Genomic DNA, 17,847 nt, shown 5'->3' on the forward strand with positions numbered 1-17,847 from the left:
CATTCACATATCGCGTCTTTTGCACGCTCAAGTTCGTTATTTCAAATGTAGACGCACGGCAGGCGCGCTCATAATGGAAGCGACGCGGTCCTCCATAAAATGTGCTGCACACATCTGGATATTTGGGTTGAAGTGTTCTGGAACAGTGTTGTAAATACAACTTAACCACTGATTTCTAGTCGTGTCCTCTTTTGGAAGGCCAAACAAAGTAGTTTCAGTTTCACAATGAAACACACGGCGGGCTAGAGTGAGTGGCGGCCGGCGGGCTAGAGAACGGCTTGCGGATTGCGGCAATTTATTAAATTGCAATAAATGTATTAAATTTATTAAAATTTCACATGTGACGACCCCGGGCTGGACTCCGCTTCTTCCACGGTGAAAGCCGATCCGGCGATGCACAGCGCGATGTTGATGTATTTCCTCAGTTACCAGCACGGATCAGCTCCAGGCATGACGAAGCAGATATCGTCCTCTTTTGGAAGGTCAAACAAAGTAGTTTCGCTTTCACAACGAAGCACACAGCGTCTTCAGGACATGGCGGCGGCGGCGGCAACAATAAAGTTACGCCTTCTTTCTTTGCGTGAGCATTTGGGCGGCGTTATGCAAATCTTCCCACAGAGCGACGTAGGTATGTTGGGGCGTGTTAGAACGAGCCGTTTTAGGTAGGTGTGGCTGACTCTTAACTTTTATAAAGAATATCTCTTTGGATTTGAGACTTTAGTCTTTGCAACTTTACAGATCTTCTTTATGCACCAAGAGCTTGTAACACTCCAAAGAGAAAGGAAAAATTGAAATCGCATCATATGACCCCTTTAAGACTGGTTTTGTGGTCCAGGGTCACATATAACCACTTCATATCATGCAATCTGGCAACAGTGTTATTTTAGCATATTTACGTTTTCATTTTTACTTTTAGTTTAGGTTTGAACAATTTTGCTATGCGTTTTATTTATCCAGTTATTATTAGTAATTTTAGTACTTATTTTATTTCAGTTTATAGCAACATTTCTAATTTTCAATAGTTTTTAAAAATTTTCATATGATGTTTACACTGTTGGTTTAGCTAAATGCTTAACTGCTAACCGCCTCAGAGTAGAACATTTGGACTGCACTGTGATCGAATCGCAAACTGGACCACAATTACATGAATTTGGCTCTGTCCACTTGTTATCAGATCACTTGACACAAATTTTGATACCAGAGTACATAACTCAACCAGCAAAGAGAGAATGCATCTGTAGAACAGCCCTAAACACCACACAGACTAAAACTCGGAAGCATCGAAGGTGGTCTCAACAGAAGCTGCACTGCATTAAACTGTATTATTACCATCTTTGTCAGAACCATCTCAGTTTCTTTAATCAAATTTATTCCTCAACACAAATAGACACTTTATCACAGGAATAAGGGTGCCAGACATTGTTAACAGAGTAAATGTGGTCCATTTAATAAAGATTGATTTAATTTGCACAACATTTACCTCTCTATTGAATCACAACGCATTGTAACAGCCAGTGCTGCAATTGAACTTCTAACAGCAATCATTACTTGCAAAATTGATTGGAAGATTTACCACACACTTTTGTTTGCCTGCTAGGCAAAGGTTGTTTTTTTTGTTTTTTGGGGACAACGCTAGCCTGTGTCACCGCATAAACCCCAATTGATTGAGCTGATGGGATTTTGCATGCGACCCGATTGCCCTGGCTGAGAGCCACGTCCATCATGGTGTTGCTCCCTCCTGGCCCACAGTCACCGGCATATTGATTTCCCATTACTGTGTCACTGTGCAGGGCCTCTTTAAACACATCGCCCGTGATGTAGAGCGGTTACAGCAACCCAGTGTCTGCAATTGAGGGATGCATCACTATCAGAGAGCGCTATGTTGCCATCTGGTGGTACTGTCTAAAACAACTTCCTGGTTTGCACACTCATGCTTATGGTATGAACCACATTTTGTAGCAGTAATTTATCTTCATCTTTCTCAGTCAGTTTTGCTTCATTTAGGCTTGCACACCTCATGTTAGGAAGAAACAAAATGAACTTAAAATGGGCAGAGCTCACCATTAAGGCCATTAGATTAAAAGCCTCTTACAGATCTAAATGCAATGTCCAATTAAGAAAAATGGATATCAATCATGGTCTAGAAAAGCAAAGGTCTTGAGAGTCCATTAATGTGCAAGTTTGTGATTCATCTAAAAAAAACAAATCATGGTGCTGCACATTAAAACAAGTTAAAACCATTAAAACTGCTGGAGAGTGGAGACTGGCAGGAAATTATGGTGATAGAGCTATTTTTACAAAGCTATTTCAGCAGAAAGGCAGGGTCAAATCAGCAGAGAAAATAATCACATAATTTGTCCCCATGCCAACTGCAGCAATCAGTCAAAACATAAATGGCAAAAAAGAAAAGAAAGGTCCCTACTGACCGTCTTTTACATCACAAAGCTATTGCAGATGCAGACAGATTACAGCTGGAATGTTTCTGATCAACGCTTTTGATGGAAGTAGAAAGGAATTTAAAGCAGAAAAACACCTTTAATTAAAAGCAAATATTATTGTAAATAGCATTATGAAATATGTAATTAGCATTTTAATTGTAATATTTACGATAATGTTAAAGTTAATTATTTTATTTTCCTAGAAATCATAATAATATGATTAATAAAAAAAATCATAATATCAAAGCATTATTACCGGCAGTTCCAAAAATAATTTTTAAAAAAATACATAAGCAGTACTAAATCAATTATATTAACATAAATTACAATATACATTTCTATTATATTTTACTATATATAATAATATATATACATATATAATAACACATCTGTACATATTATATATTATGTAAGCATTATATAAATTATTATAAGAAGCTTAGTACTAAAGCAATTATGTTAATATTTTACCAGCATGTTTTATGTTTTATGTAAATTATATATGTGGCCAAATGCAACAAGGCCCAAAAATGCTTCTGACCAATTAGAAGAACTTTGTCTAATCAAGTTTTAATCCACTTAAAGGGATAAAGGAAACATGTATGAGTTTCTTCCTTTTGTTGATCATTAAAAAAAAAAAAGATATTTTGAAGAATGTTATTGTTAATAACCAAACAGTTGACGGTAGCCACTGACTACCATAGTATGGAGGAAAAAAATATGGAGGTCAATGACTACCATCAATAGTTTGGTTACCAATATCTATCAAAACATCTTCTTTTGTGTTTAGCAGAATAAAGAAACTCATTCAGGTTTGGAACAACTTGAGGGGTGAGTAAATCATGAGCGAATTTTCATTTTTGGATGAACTGTCCGCTTAACAAAAGCATAAGATATTTACCTGGTCCTCTTTTGTCCCAGCCGCAGACCATCGTGCCCATGCTGAGGCCCATGCCTTTGTACTGATACACCATGTTAGCCAGTAGCTTGGAGGCAGCTGCTACAGAAATGCGCTCTTTGTTGCGCAGCTCGTAGATGCGGCACTGCCTAGCCAGCAGACGCTCCCAGAAGCTGCAGTCTGCGGCTCCTCCGGCCATGGTGCCGAGCAGGTACGGGTTGATTTCAATCACCTTCTTCACTGTCTGTGAAGCGATGTAGGACCCGGCTGTCGCTCTGGAATCCACAGCCACAATGACGCCATGCTGAAACTGAGAGATGACAGAAATAAGAGGGTGAAGCTTGCAAACTTAATATTAATGGAGAAAAGACAACTTTTTACATTTTATTACTATTGGTACTACGGAAAATGACAAAATGCTGATGTATAATGTCTTTTAATCTAAAAATTAACTAAGTAGTCAAGGCTTGGTACAGTGTGGTACAATTAGCTGGTAGATTATGAAACTAATCCATCTGGTCCTATAAAGCATCTTTGTTTATTGAGAACCATTCAAAAGTTGCCATTTACAGACATTTGTCTTAATGCAGCAAAAAATAAATAAATAAATAAAATTGTAGGAATTCTCTTAAAAACCTAAAACAGAATTATACTGTCCTGTCTGCTGTTTTTCACGTCACTATTATCTGGGATAATATTGTTGACTTAAAATACACAGAATGACACTTGATGAAATTAACAAGTCATAATTTGTTTGTTTTAACCATTAGACTAGCACATGCTTGGGAATAATCTATTAACTCAAAAAGCAATTTAGTGCCAATCACTCAAATGAATATACATTATGCCACTGAAGACAATAAACTGGCAGTTAGAGTAAATCTTAACAGTTTTAACATGTAAACAGTTTGGCTACAGAGTCGTGATTATATAACACATTTGTCAGTAACAGGAACCCAGTTCTAATCTACTAATAAATGTATTTACTATAATTAAAAAGTATATTAAACGTGTAATTTCTCTCTGCATAAGATTCTGACAAGATCATCAACTTACGAACAAGCAACAACTGGACACTAATAGGCCACAATGAAAAAGCACATTTTGCTGTGTCATTATCTGTCATATATATATATATATATATATATATATCTTAACTTTGCCATTCTGGAGCAAAGCTGAAGTCTGTATGAATTCATACTGTAATCAGCCCACATTTAAACTTTCATACAGACTTTTACAGAATTCGCAGCACTATAAACACGTTTTAATTCTGTTTATGACACAAGTTTGCGGTTACTGTGACTGAAATGAACGGCGGTAAAGTTAGTTTGACGTTTGACATTCATTAGATATTCGGGTTTTTTGCCAATTAAATTCTTTGCGGCTTTTATGTTTTGAGCCCAAACTAACTCAGATAGACATAAATATATGCCCTTTATGTTGCACAAGGCTTAATTTCTAGGAATTAAAAAAATAAAAAATAACCATTTAAATTAATTAAACAATTTAACTACGTGACATTATGAATGTCAAACGTCAAACTAACTTTACCACCGTCTGAAACGAATGGGGCGCTGCCATTGAGGAGTCATAGACAAAACCACTTCATTTAATCCATTCATCAGTGCATATCACTCTTCATACAATAAAAACTTGTCAAAAGTACTACGTGAGTAAATAAACCAGTTAAATGAGGAAACACTGGCGTACTTAGCGTTTGTGAGTAACTAAAAAGGCTCTTGCTCTAGTCAGTTTTCCATTCAGCCTTTTTCTATTCATTACACACATTGCATAAACATTTAGGTAACGTTAGTTTTATAAAAGCACACGCTTCTGAATGTGGCATAATTATTAGGATATGACGATATTGATTGTAAGGTGGAGTAAACAGTTTTTTAAACTGGCAAGATGCAGTTAAGCTGCTGGCTAAACGAACTCACTTTGAATGCTAAGGTGGTCGTGCCGTGAAGAAACTCGATTTTTCTCTCCGGTTCATCCCCTTCATCCAGCGGTTTCACAGCGAAGTTCAGACTTTCATCCAGTGCTGCTCCAAAGCCGAGATCCGTCTGGTTAAGGCCACAACCGTGTGCAAAGGGCTGGTTAAAGCGATCTGCAAAATCCGCAGACTCACTCCGCAGTACACTAGACAGCGCCATGTTTCGGATAATTGACCAGAAGCAGCGTTCTGCTTCTTGTATGTTACATGCTGAAGTTGCAAAAGTTTATGGGCACCGCATCGCCATCTAACGCCTAGGATGACCGACAGTAGCGCCGCTAGCGGGACTCTTGTTTAAAGGGGTCATATGATGCTTTTTTAAAGATCATTATTTTGTGTATTTGGTGTAACAGAATATGTTGACATGCTTTAATGTTAAAAAAACACATTATTTTTCAAATACTGTACATTATTGTAGGTCCTCTATGCCCCGCCTCTCTCAAACGCTTCGTTTTCTACAAAGCCCCCTCCTTAGCTTGTAACACTCCAAAGAGAAATCGCATCATATGACCCCTTTAAAGCAATTAAACAGTACTTTTTACTAAATAAGCCTAAACTAGTCATACAAGTGGCTGACACTCTGTAATGTGTCATAGTGACAGTTTTTGACTTGAAAAAAGTACATTGAAAGTCACAGCTTAATAAAGTTACGCAACAAGCACTTACACTGACAACATTATAGTGTCAACAAATGCAGTCTTTAACAATTTGACATTTAATAATTTTACAAAACTATATATACATATATATATATATATATACATATATATATATATAGAGAGAGAGAGAGAGAGAGAGAGAGAGGCCTATGGCTTCCCACAAACACTTTCAATGAGAGAGAAAAAAAGTATCATTAGTATCAATGGGTCTCCAAGGATTAGACAGATCATAAATCTGAATGGGTTTGTTTGTTTGGCCTTTTTATGATCTTTTGATCTTTTTTTATTATCAAATTGTTGATTCTTTTTATCTTATTTATCCAAATGTTTAGACTTTTTTTTAAATCCGTTGTTTCATTGATTTATCAAAATATTGCTGAGTCACACATTAACTTACAAGGCAACATTTATTGCACATTTAGGCTACATTGTCAATTATTGTACATGGACTAAATTTGTTGACTAGATTTGTTTTTTAAAGTGGAATAATATTGATTTAAAATACAAAATCAATCCATTCTTGGTGCTTAGCTACAATATCAAGTTAAATCCAATGTGTTTGTGGTTACAATTGTTTATCTGAAAAAAATGCAGTGTATTGATAACTATTTTATTTTTTGGTTGAAATACAAAGAGTTTATGAGAACTTGTTTTATTTTCCTGTGCATTGTGGATTCTTTTTATCTGTGCTATCAAGTGAACTGCCTGACATTGTTCTACTCACACAACTGCTATTTCTGTCCATCACATACACATTCCATCCATGTCTTTTTGTATTTCCACAGTTTGTGTCCCTATCCACAGTGTACTGAATATATATCACCTTCCCCTTCAACCAGCTCATCCCCCTCTCTTTTCTGTCTCTCTTTCTCCCTCTCCTTGATCTTCTTCTTCTCTCTCTCCCTCTCTCTGTAGTACTCCTCCTTCAGATCTTCTCTGTCTCTGCGTCGCCAGCCATGGGCAGTGATGTGGAAAAGGTCTACATTATTCCCAGAGTAGGCGTCCCAGTGAGTGGCTCTGAAAACAGCCTCCCGAGCCAGTGCCACTGCCTCATCCACAGTCATTCCCCATCTCCAACCATCATCAAGCACAGCGTACGCATAGGGTGACCCTGAGCCCACTGATATTATCTCTCCTTTCAGTTGCAGGCCATCACTGCAAACATAGCACACCCTGGGACCAGACCGTCCTCCAAAAGTAGACTGAACGTTTTTTGTATTTTGATCTGACACAGTTGGATTCAGTGCTTGAGTGTCCTTCGAGATCTCGTCCTGCTCATTTATAGAGGCCATTTTCACACTACCTTGAGCAGATTCATCTGAAATTGCGGATACATTGCTATCCTGTTCCACTGCTTTCTTAACATCTGCGATTTCCATGCAGGACTGCAGTGTTTCTTGAGTTTCTTCTCCATCCCATCCACATAGAGTAGCTGCCACACACACATTAGTGCCTTTGAATGGATGAAGCATCATGGAGAGCAGTTTTGCAGCCCCATTGACGCTTAGTCTGCGTCGCCAGCCATGGGCAGTGATGTGGAAAAGGTCTACATTATTCCCAGAGTAGGCGTCCCAGTGAGTGGCTCTGAAAACAGCCTCCCGAGCCAGTGCCACTGCCTCATCCACAGTCATTCCCCATCTCCAACCATCATCAAGCACAGCGTACGCATAGGGTGACCCTGAGCCCACTGATATTATCTCTCCTTTCAGTTGCAGGCCATCACTGCAAACATAGCACACCCTGGGACCAGACCGTCCTCCAAAAGTAGACTGAACGTTTTTTGTATTTTGATCTGACACAGTTGGATTCAGTGCTTGAGTGTCCTTCGAGATCTCGTCCTGCTCATTTATAGAGGCCATTTTCACACTACCTTGAGCAGATTCATCTGAAATTGCGGATACATTGCTATCCTGTTCCACTGCTTTCTTAACATCTGCGATTTCCATGCAGGACTGCAGTGTTTCTTGAGTTTCTTCTCCATCCCATCCACATAGAGTAGCTGCCACACACACATTAGTGCCTTTGAATGGATGAAGCATCATGGAGAGCAGTTTTGCAGCCCCATTGACGCTTAGTCTCTTGCGATGGCGAAGCTGGTAAAGCCTCATCTCACGGGTAAGAATCCGTTCCCACAGCATACAATCGGCACCGCTGCCCGAGGTGTTGACCACCAGGTGAGAGTGGATAGGCATAATCTTTTGACTTATCGGGCAGCAAATTAGACCTTTACAGCTGGCGCGAGTGTCTGCAGCAGCTATCACGCCATCCTGAAATATAAAACCCAAAGTTGTGGTACCATGGGATAGCTGAAAGGGTTGTTGATGAGGTGACAGACTGGAGAAAGTTGAAGAGAAAAGAGTTGGTGCTCTGTTTTTTCTGCTGCACTGCTGAGGGGGGGGAAGAAAATGAAAAGCACTATCTCTGTCAAACTCAAACGGTGTCCTCCGCATGTATCCCATCTCGTTTGGTAGGTAAGTGCATGGGCTGATGTCATCAAGAGTCTCCAGGAAACCACAAACATCCTGAAGAGCCATTTTTCCATTTATAGTGAGATAATGGCTAGAAATTTGGTGCAGAGTTGAGCCTTGGAAGCCATGGAAGTCGTACTTACAAAAAAGACTGCTCTAAGGCCAAGGATTTATATGAAGTGGAGAGTATTCACACCCACACACATACATACACATGTGATGTCTCAGCAAAAATCTTTGCTACACTAGGCTATACCTGATATGCTTCTGTGGTCACCACTGAGGCACAACAGTGAAGCGACTCTTCAAACATAATCATGAAAATGCTGAGATGAGAGTGTAATGTGCTCAGTCTGTTTTTCCACACACACACACACACAAGGACTAAAATGCAAACCTCACGAAATATTTTCAAAAAGGTTTATAGTGAAATAAACCATATGGATTACAACACTAAATTCAAACGAACTGTGTATGAAACTATTTAATGGTTTGATTAAATGTTTTTTACAATGCTTTTTTTTATGCAGGTGAGTATTGCCATTTCCCTAAATCTTTTTTCATGATTTACAAATATTTGATTACAATAATAAAGTATTTTGGTGATACCATGGTTTAACAGCACGTTTTAAGATTGTTTGTGGTTTTGATTCATAAATTATTTCCTCCGACCAGGAGCCATTAGCAAAACAGTGTGTAAAGAGGGTGGCACACTGGACAAGAGGCATGTCTTTAAAATTTGAATACATAGAATACACTCTGAGAATTGTGTTTTTATTTCTATTTCAGTTTTAATTTTATGATATACACAAACAATGGTTGACTGTCATAAAACTGAAAGCTTTCAATTCAATGTTGCAGAATCAGATTTATTAATAAATGTATTTAAATCTAAGTGATAAGTGATTTCTTGTGATTTGGTTCTGATATTTTGTGGCTGGGGTAAGAGATGTGAGCAACTAATTCAATCTGTTTTGGATATCTATTCTACTTCAGGCAACAGTAAAGCCTTCAAATATTATTTGTAAAATTCCCGGGCAAAATCCTTTTGGCACACAGGTTTAATCTGGAAATAAGAAGAGCTCAGTTTAATTAAAATAATTCGTTGCCGTGGATATCGCTACTCAGTCCATAATGAATGATCCTGTTGTATCAAAAACAAGCTGCTTATTACATAAACGACTCAACCCCTTAAAACTAATTAAACGTTCTCTCAAAGTTATTGGAGCAAATTCGACTTCGTCAGTGAGCCCATCATCTCTTTGGGTTTTCTGCAGCATCACGTCTGCCCCCGTAGTAGGGATGGGCGTATCGATCCGAAGTATCGATATATCGACACTGACGCGAGTATCGAAAGTATCGATACTCAAACAAAAAATATCGATACTAAGGTGCGTTTTATTTACCAGTGGTTTTGTTTATTTAACAAAAATAATAATAATACTGCGTACAATATGCATTGAATTGGACGAATAACGTAGTCTGATCTCGTTCTAAAGTCTCGCGAGAGGGTGGTACGAGAAAGAGAAACTGCGTTTCAGGAAATCGCCATTTTGGATCTATCCCCCATTTGCTGCTAAAATGCAAGCAGTCTTGTATTGAACCAAAATGTCGTCAGTTTCTCTATAGTCCTGTCTCAGTTTCATTTTCCCTCCCATCCCGTCTCCTAACGATGGCGTCTGGCAGTGCAGGTAGCAGGGTCTCCTGCGGGAGAGATTTGAGTTGTGTTCCCGAAGTGGCGGATACCCTCGCGGCGGTCGCCAAATTAGGGTAAGCGAAGGGAGCTTTCGGCGCAGTAACCAGGCAAATTATATCAGCGTTGTGGCTAAATGAAGTGAAGTGTGCTCAGTTTGAAGTTGGCTCGGCTAGGTCGCTGCACGTGATGCACATGAGCATGTGCTAGCTGTTAGCGGCTTCTTCAGGTTTGCTTTTAACTCACACATGCGTTTGCACACCAGTTTTCGGCAATAACATTCGGATTTCTTTTGAAACCTTTATAACACCTGCAGAATAGATGTTTATATTTTTTTATTGGTTCGTCTTAATATTTATGTTTTTGAGTGGATTCATTCAGTCTTGTTGATGAGACATGTTCGTTTTCCAGCACAAAAATTGTTGCAGAATTATTACTGAATACAGACGTATTACAATTTACATCTGTTCAGTTATTATTCAAAGTGGAGGCGATTAGAGATGCATGCATTATATTTAAAGATCTGGCCTCATTGACTGATGGGGATTGTGAGCCTGAAGGGAGAGGCTGATCATTTGACAGCTAAATAAAATCTAAATCATAGTATTATAAATGATTTATCACTGTATTTATACGCTTTTTGTTTTGTAATGCCACACAAGCTTGGTGTTTCTGAATTAAAAATATGTACTTTAGTGATTCCTAATCAAGGATCAATAAAGTCTAAGACAAAATTGGAAGACCCCTCCCCTTTGATGACATTGTAGACTTTTGGCATTTACTTGAAATACCACCAGTATCTGTTTTCTTTGTGTGGTCTGTTTGTCTAAATGCATATCATTCTGTCCTATAGCTTTGATTTCCTGTGCATGCCGCTTTTCCACCCGCGGTTCCGAAGGGAGTATGAACGGGACCCTGCTAAGTCACGGCCCGGAGCCCAAACACGCTCTGACCTGCTGTTATGTGGCAGAGGTGAGATATAAGAAAATCTGTGCATCTAAATATTCGCTCATCCAATACTGTGAGTTGAGGGGAAAAAATGTTTTTGAGGTTTAAAGGGATCATGTCATAAGAAAGTTTTCTGGATCTTTTGAAGTGATAGATCAATGTACTTTGAAAACATATAGAACAGTGGTTCCCAAACCTGTCCTGGAGGCCCCCCTGCCCTACACCTTTTGTATGTCTCCCTTATCTAACACACCTGATTCCACTCATTAGCTCGTTAGTAGAGACTGCAAGAACTAAATTGGGTGTGTCTGATTAGGGAGACATACAAAATGTGCAGGGCAGGGGGTCCTCCAGGACAGGTTTGGGAACCACTGATATAGAACATATTGGAACTGTCAGAACTCAAAAACTTCCTACCTAGTCCAAAAAGAGTTTTTGTTGAAGCAAAACTGCAAAACATCTGCGTATTTCTGATGTCAGATAGATAAAAAAAATTACTAATACATGGCAGCCCTACGTTTGCACATCAATAATGACTATTTGGTATTCAGAAACTTGTCCCACCCATGATGGTGAGATCATTTAGAGGAAGTCAAATAGATAGTATTAAGGCCAGAAGAATTAATGATAAGAGTAAAATGCTATAAAGTCACACTTCACATTCTAATACAGACTTAAAGCAATCTATTAAAGAATAGATAGAATAGATGCGGAAAAAAAGGGTCAGAAAGAGAGTGGAAAGTGGTTATGAAACCTAAATCATGACTATTTTTGCCACAAAAACCTTAACTAGCTTTTAAACGAACCTCAGGGGACAAAATATAATGATTAAAGATTGTGTGATAAGACCCTTTAATGTCACTTCCTCATTAAGTTTATTTTTATCTTTTTATATCTTTGTAATAAGATGTCCATTCTTTCTTTATTAGATTGGAACACTCTTATCGTGGGAAAGCTGTCACCCTGGATTGAGACAGACTCAGAGTTGACCACAGAACGCAGGAATTCAGAAGCAGTACGTTCACAATGTCTTCTTTATTATTATTTTGTAATTAACTATATATTTGAGGTCCTTATTTTTCTCTTCAGATTCTTTAAATATATTCCTTGTCTAATCTGATAGGCAGATATTATTAATTTGCTGTTACCTATTGTTGTGTCACAAATGATGCATACACGATGCAATGACCCTGTTGTGCTTTTGATAAACATTCTGCAGTGTCATTGTAGCTTTAATCAAGAGTCAGATGCAAACGAGGGCCATTTATTGGAGATCTGCCCAACAAAGAGGAAGCCGCTCCGATTTGTTGTTTATTTTGATGTGATCACTCCTTCTAATGTCTTTTGTGCCCTTGCTGCAGGCACTGGTACAGGAGCTCAATTTCTGTGCTTATCTGGGGCTGCCAGCTTTCATGATCCCCCTAAGGGGTCCACACTGTGCCAACCTGGCTCGAATCCTGCTCAACCACATCCACACAGGACACCACTCTTGCATGGTAATGGCAATCTGTAGCATAGAATGAAAACAAATATGCTCAGAACACTCCATTATTTGTTTATCTATACACCAAGGGCCTAACATTTACGCATAATCTTCATCCCTGCTGCTTCCTTTTTTCTTTTTTCGCTGATGGAAATTTAATTAGTGGTGTGAGTAGACTGTTTATCATTTTCAATTGCTGTCCATCTATTAATTAAAATAATACTATATGCATTATCCATGGAGTGATGAAGTGATCTGATCCTTTTGCAAAATTTATTGGGCTGTCATTTTAACGCAATAATGTGCTTAATTATTTTTAAAAATATATATTTCCACAAAAATATTAAGCTTCACAACTGTTTTCAACATTGATAGTAAAAAAAAAATGTTTCTTGAGCAGCAAATCAGCATATTAGAATGATTTCTGAAGGATCATGTGACACTGAAGATTGGAGTAATGGCTGCTGAAAACTCAGATTTGCATCACAGAAATAAGTTACATTTTAAATTATGAAAAAAGGTATTTTAAATTATTATAATACTTTACAATATTACTGTTTTACAGTATTTTTGATTAAATTAATACATCCTTTGTGAGATTTCTTTCAAAAACATTGCAAAAATCTTACTGACCCCAAACTTTTAAGTGGTAGTGTTTTCTATCATGCTGGCTTACTTGAAAGTAAGTTATTAGAAACATTTGTACAAAATACAAAGACACAACCTCTGTTCCAATAAGGGCACAGTATACAGTACAACTCAATTAAAATTCTAAGCCACGTGTAAAGCATCAGTGTGCAAGCACAAACAAATCCATTTGCTTTTTTTTCCAATTGGTTGTAATGCTGCTTTCTTTGTTGATTAGGAATTAATTAGTTAATTTGTAGTGTTGATTTGTTTTTAATTACATAGTTTTGGATACGCGTTCCACTGTTAGCTCCCGAGGACACGCGTGAAGATCTCATCGAGAACGAGTCATTTAAACAAATGGATGATGGCAGCAATGATGAGAAGACCTGGGCATGGTGAGGGAGCTGAAATAAAGCTATTTGTTCAATTAAATAAATATATTAAATATCTAATTAAAACATCCCATGGATGAATATGAGTGTTTTTTTTCTCTCCTAGTCCATATTTGGGTCTACTGTGTGATTAATTCACTCAACTACATGGAAAACAAAGCAATCTTTGGCCTCTGTTCATTTAATTTCCTTTTTCCTCTTCAGGTGGCACTCATTCAGAACACTCTGTGATTATAACAAGAGGATATGCCTTGGTAAGAGCAAAAAACTCAAAAGTGAAGTGCTTATAATTGCCTATGAAAAATTAAGCGGTGAATACTAATAGTTTTATATCTTTTTCTTCTTTGTAAAGCTATTGAAATTGAAGCAGACCTGCCATCTGACACGTTGATCGACAAGTGGCTTGGAGAGCCAATCAAAGCAGCCATTCTCCCCACCAGCATATTTCTAACCAATAAAAAAGGGTTTCCAGTGCTTTCAAAAGCCCACCAGCGAATCATCTTCCGCCTCTTCAAGGTAAATGTTACCAATATTATGTCACATTCATTCTATTCAGGGAGGTTATCTAACAGTCTGGGGTCTCCCTAGCTGGAGGCTCAGTTTATTTTCACAGGGGAAAACCGCCACAATGAGAAAGACTTGCGCTCGTACCTGCAGTATCTGGAGTACCTCAATCAAAACCGTCCAGCGCCTAATGCCTATGAGCACTTCGCCAAAGGCTATGAAGATTACCTTCAGTCACCACTACAGGTCTGTCTGTCAAAGGATAAACGTTTGCCTAGTGAGTTTTTCAGCACAGAATTGATTCTTTTGGTTTCAGTTATGCTAATGTGATGCCTAATTGTTTTATCAGCCTTTAATGGACAATTTGGAATCACAGACGTATGAAGTTTTCGAAAAGGATCCCATCAAATATTCACAGTACCAACAGGTGAGTTAAAATGATGTGCTAATGGAAAGCAGAATCTATCATCATTTGGTCAACAGTTATTTATGCTCATTGGTGGTGTTTGTTGCATCATTAAATCTTATGTTAAATGGTAAAATAGGCAAAAAGGGGGAAACTGAGGCATATCTAGGGGTCACAATATGACAGTGTTGGGGGTTCTCTTTTACATTTATTCATTTAGCATTTAATTTGTTCATTTAGCTAGGAAATACCCTAGCAACCACATAGAAATGTGTTAAAAACACTTAAGCAAGCGTTTGAGCACCTTAGGATTCATATACATTACTGTTCAAGAGCTTGGGGTCAGTAAGATTTTTTTACTCCAAAAGAAATTAACTTCTATTCAGCAAGGACACATTAAATTGATCAAAAGTGACAGTTAAGACTTACATGTACAAAAATCTCTGTTTTATTCTGTTCTGTACTTTTTATTCATTGAAGGATTCTAAAAAATTAACCAGCACAGCCTTGATAATAATATATATATAATGATAGTAAATATTTCTTGAGCACAAAATCATTGAAGACTTCACACCGAAGAATGGCATAATGGTTGCTGAGTATTAATCTTTGCCATCACATAAATAAATTGCATATTAAAATATAAACCAGTTCTTTAAATTGTAACAATATTTCACAGTATTGCTGTTTTAACTGTATTTTTTATCAAATAAAAGCATCTTACTGACTCGTAACTAGTAAATGGTAGTGTAGCAATACCCATCACTGTAGTGAAGGAAAGCCACCACTTGAGAAAACAAAAAAAATTGTGAATTATCTTTCCCAACAGGCTGTATATAGATGTCTGCTGGACAGAGTTCCTGAAGAACAGATGGAAACCAATGTGCAGTAAGTGACTCCACACACTTCCAGGTGTCCCATTGTCAGTTCTTAATGAACTAGAGATTGCAGTGATATGCTGTTTGCTTGGCAGACTATGTCAACACTGAGTTTTCTTTTCAGGGTTTTGATGGTGTTAGGTGCAGGCCGTGGTCCACTGGTAAACGCTTCGCTTCGCGCTGCAAAACAGGCTAAGAGGAAACTGCGTGTATATGCCGTCGAGAAGAATCCAAATGCTGTTGTCACGTAAGTAACTTAACGTTGGAGTGTGAATTTTTTTCCTCCTCCTTTTTTCCCCTTTTCTTGATAATACAATACTATAATTGCAGATTTTTTAATGTTTTTGAAAGAAGTCTCTTATGCTCACCAAAATACAGCAAAAATTGTGTGAAGTGTTTTTTCAATTAAAAAACACTTTCCTATTTTAGTATGTTCGAAAATGTAATTTATTCATGTGATGGCAATGCTAAATTTTCAGCAGCCATTACCCCAGTCTTTAGTGTCACATGATCCTTCAGAAATCATTCTAATATGCTATTTTGGTGCACAAGAAACATTTTGTCTGATTATCATCTTCTTATTACATTTCTTATGTTGAAAACTGTTGTGCTTATTTATTCCGTATTCATTGATGAATGAATAGATTAGCAGTAGAAACAACAGCATTTATTTGAAAATTATTTAAGTAATTTCTTTAAAAAATCTTACTGACCCCAAACGTTTAAAGAGTATATGAATTTATATATACATATATGTGTGTGTGTGTATATATTAGGGATGGGAAGATTCCCCGATTCGCTCGGTGCATCGGCATAAAAAGTTAACGATGCGATGCATCGGTTTAAAAAGTGTATATCGGCTACAAGTCGGCATTTGTATCGCGATGCATCGTTTCTAACTTATTTGCATCGGTAAAAAAAGATTTATATATAATTACTAGTGGATGCACTATACTTTTATTGTTTAGAAAGTGACCAATAATCTGTGATCTATTTGATTTCTCCTCTCTAAACTGTTTCTCAAGCGCGCTGCTGACGCATCACAACAACACTACGAAGACCGAGGCATGTCCTGACACGGCTATCTGTCTGAACCAAAGAAATAAAAGCAAACTATCTGAATTGCATAGCATCGTTTTTCCCCCCAATGCATCGTATTGCATTGTATCACATTGTATCGAATCGAATCGAAATCGGATCGCACTGCATCGTAATAGTATCGCATCGCATCGGTAGCTGCTTCATATGTATCTGTAATCTGTAATCTGTTATCTCTACTCTGGATGGACGTGATCCTCACATCTTCTAACAGTCGGACTCCATCGATGTTTGCTAAAGCACATCACAGCGGGTGCGACTGCTATTTCCAGCACAAAACGGCCTGGAACGATTGTGACCTGCTGTGCTCATTGAGCAGCACTGAACTCTAACGATTCTTTAATTGTCTCTATACTAATGACACGGAGCTCTTTACTCCTGCTCTGATGCACATGAGACATCACGATATCAGCCGTTACTCTATAAACCCACAAACACACAGTGTGCAGCACTTTACACTACTTTCTTTCAAAATTAAACTATTGTTTTGTCTTCAAATGCTTTTTCTCAAAAACTGAGCTAACTGAAAGAAATGAAGTTGACAATCCAAGATTTGGTGATAATATGGCATAACGAGAGCTTTACAAGCAATTTTTAAATCGCCGCTCATTTTTGACTGAGAACACCACTTTGGTAAAGGATTTTCAGCAGCACAAGGGTTAATATAGTTTGCACAGAAGCAGATATAGTGTATGAGTGACTAGTTTCACCATCTGGGTGGAAAACGCTTGCATCTAAAGTCAGACAGAAGCTCAGGCTCTGCATTCTGTGATTAGGAAGTAAAACATGCGTGTTGAACGTTCAGCGCTGACTTACACAATCAAACAGGAACGTTAACGAACTTAAAACCAACATGTTATTTCAAATAATCTGAAATATGCATGTAGTAGCATCTAAATGACTGAACCTGAGCTAGGGCTGGGCGATTAAATCAACTTTATTTTCCATTATGATTTTGGCTTATGAAAACAACATAATTGAGATTAAAATATTGTTTTATTTTATATAATTTTTTTTAATGTGTGCGAGTGTGTATTATATATAATTAAAATTAAAAATATTTATTTTTATATATTTTTTTTCTGTTTAATTACATTGAAGGAAATCCACGATTTAAAAAAGTTCAATAAATGCATCATGCCTCCAAAGTCAGTGAATAATGGTGGTAAATAATCATGCTCTCAATACTGACCAAAATAACTGTGCTTATGACTTGAATCTAAGCTGAGCTCATCAGGTCACTGTAGGGTCAGATCAGGTAGAAACAGCTCCTTACTGCTGTGTCATGACACATCTATGGCTGCCCAAACATTATCATAATCATAACACTGAGAGGATCTGCACATCTCAGAC

The 17,847-nt window shown here is 37.7% G+C and overlaps 3 protein-coding genes across 3 annotated transcripts in view; 1 reads left to right on the forward strand and 2 right to left on the reverse strand.

The window, feature by feature from the left end:
- The window catches only part of LOC107706341 (proteasome subunit beta type-5-like), a 16,872-nt gene extending 11,336 nt beyond the window's left edge, over nt 1-5,536 (reverse strand). Inside the window, exons 1-2 of the mRNA XM_016510017.1 lie at nt 5,280-5,536; nt 3,340-3,646 (exon numbers count right to left, since the gene is read on the reverse strand). Of these exons, the coding sequence (XP_016365503.1) occupies nt 3,340-3,646; nt 5,280-5,495 (523 nt within the window). The 5' untranslated portion in view covers nt 5,496-5,536. The remainder of the gene's footprint in view (nt 1-3,339; nt 3,647-5,279) is intronic.
- A 1,252-nt stretch (nt 5,537-6,788) lies between these two features.
- Nucleotides 6,789-8,528, reverse strand: LOC107706316 (proteasome subunit beta type-11-like). The gene is made up of 2 exons (XM_016509980.1): nt 7,794-8,528; nt 6,789-7,196 (listed from the first exon to the last, which is right to left on the reverse strand). The coding sequence occupies exons 1-2, from the start codon at nt 8,526-8,528 to the stop codon at nt 6,789-6,791; spliced, it is 1,143 nt and encodes a 380-aa protein (XP_016365466.1).
- A 1,448-nt stretch (nt 8,529-9,976) lies between these two features.
- The window catches only part of LOC107706342 (protein arginine N-methyltransferase 5), a 13,307-nt gene continuing 5,436 nt past the window's right edge, over nt 9,977-17,847 (forward strand). The window contains exons 1-11 of the mRNA XM_016510018.1: nt 9,977-10,232; nt 11,009-11,127; nt 12,033-12,118; nt 12,465-12,599; nt 13,499-13,611; nt 13,813-13,862; nt 13,961-14,124; nt 14,197-14,358; nt 14,462-14,539; nt 15,348-15,406; nt 15,521-15,643. Of these exons, the coding sequence (XP_016365504.1) occupies nt 10,135-10,232; nt 11,009-11,127; nt 12,033-12,118; nt 12,465-12,599; nt 13,499-13,611; nt 13,813-13,862; nt 13,961-14,124; nt 14,197-14,358; nt 14,462-14,539; nt 15,348-15,406; nt 15,521-15,643 (1,187 nt within the window). The 5' untranslated portion in view covers nt 9,977-10,134. The remainder of the gene's footprint in view (nt 10,233-11,008; nt 11,128-12,032; nt 12,119-12,464; nt 12,600-13,498; nt 13,612-13,812; nt 13,863-13,960; nt 14,125-14,196; nt 14,359-14,461; nt 14,540-15,347; nt 15,407-15,520; nt 15,644-17,847) is intronic.

Source organism: Sinocyclocheilus rhinocerous, unplaced genomic scaffold (assembly GCF_001515625.1).
Source record: "Sinocyclocheilus rhinocerous isolate Xijiao unplaced genomic scaffold, SAMN03320098_v1.1 scaffold444, whole genome shotgun sequence".
Taxonomy (NCBI): Eukaryota; Metazoa; Chordata; class Actinopteri; order Cypriniformes; family Cyprinidae; genus Sinocyclocheilus; species Sinocyclocheilus rhinocerous.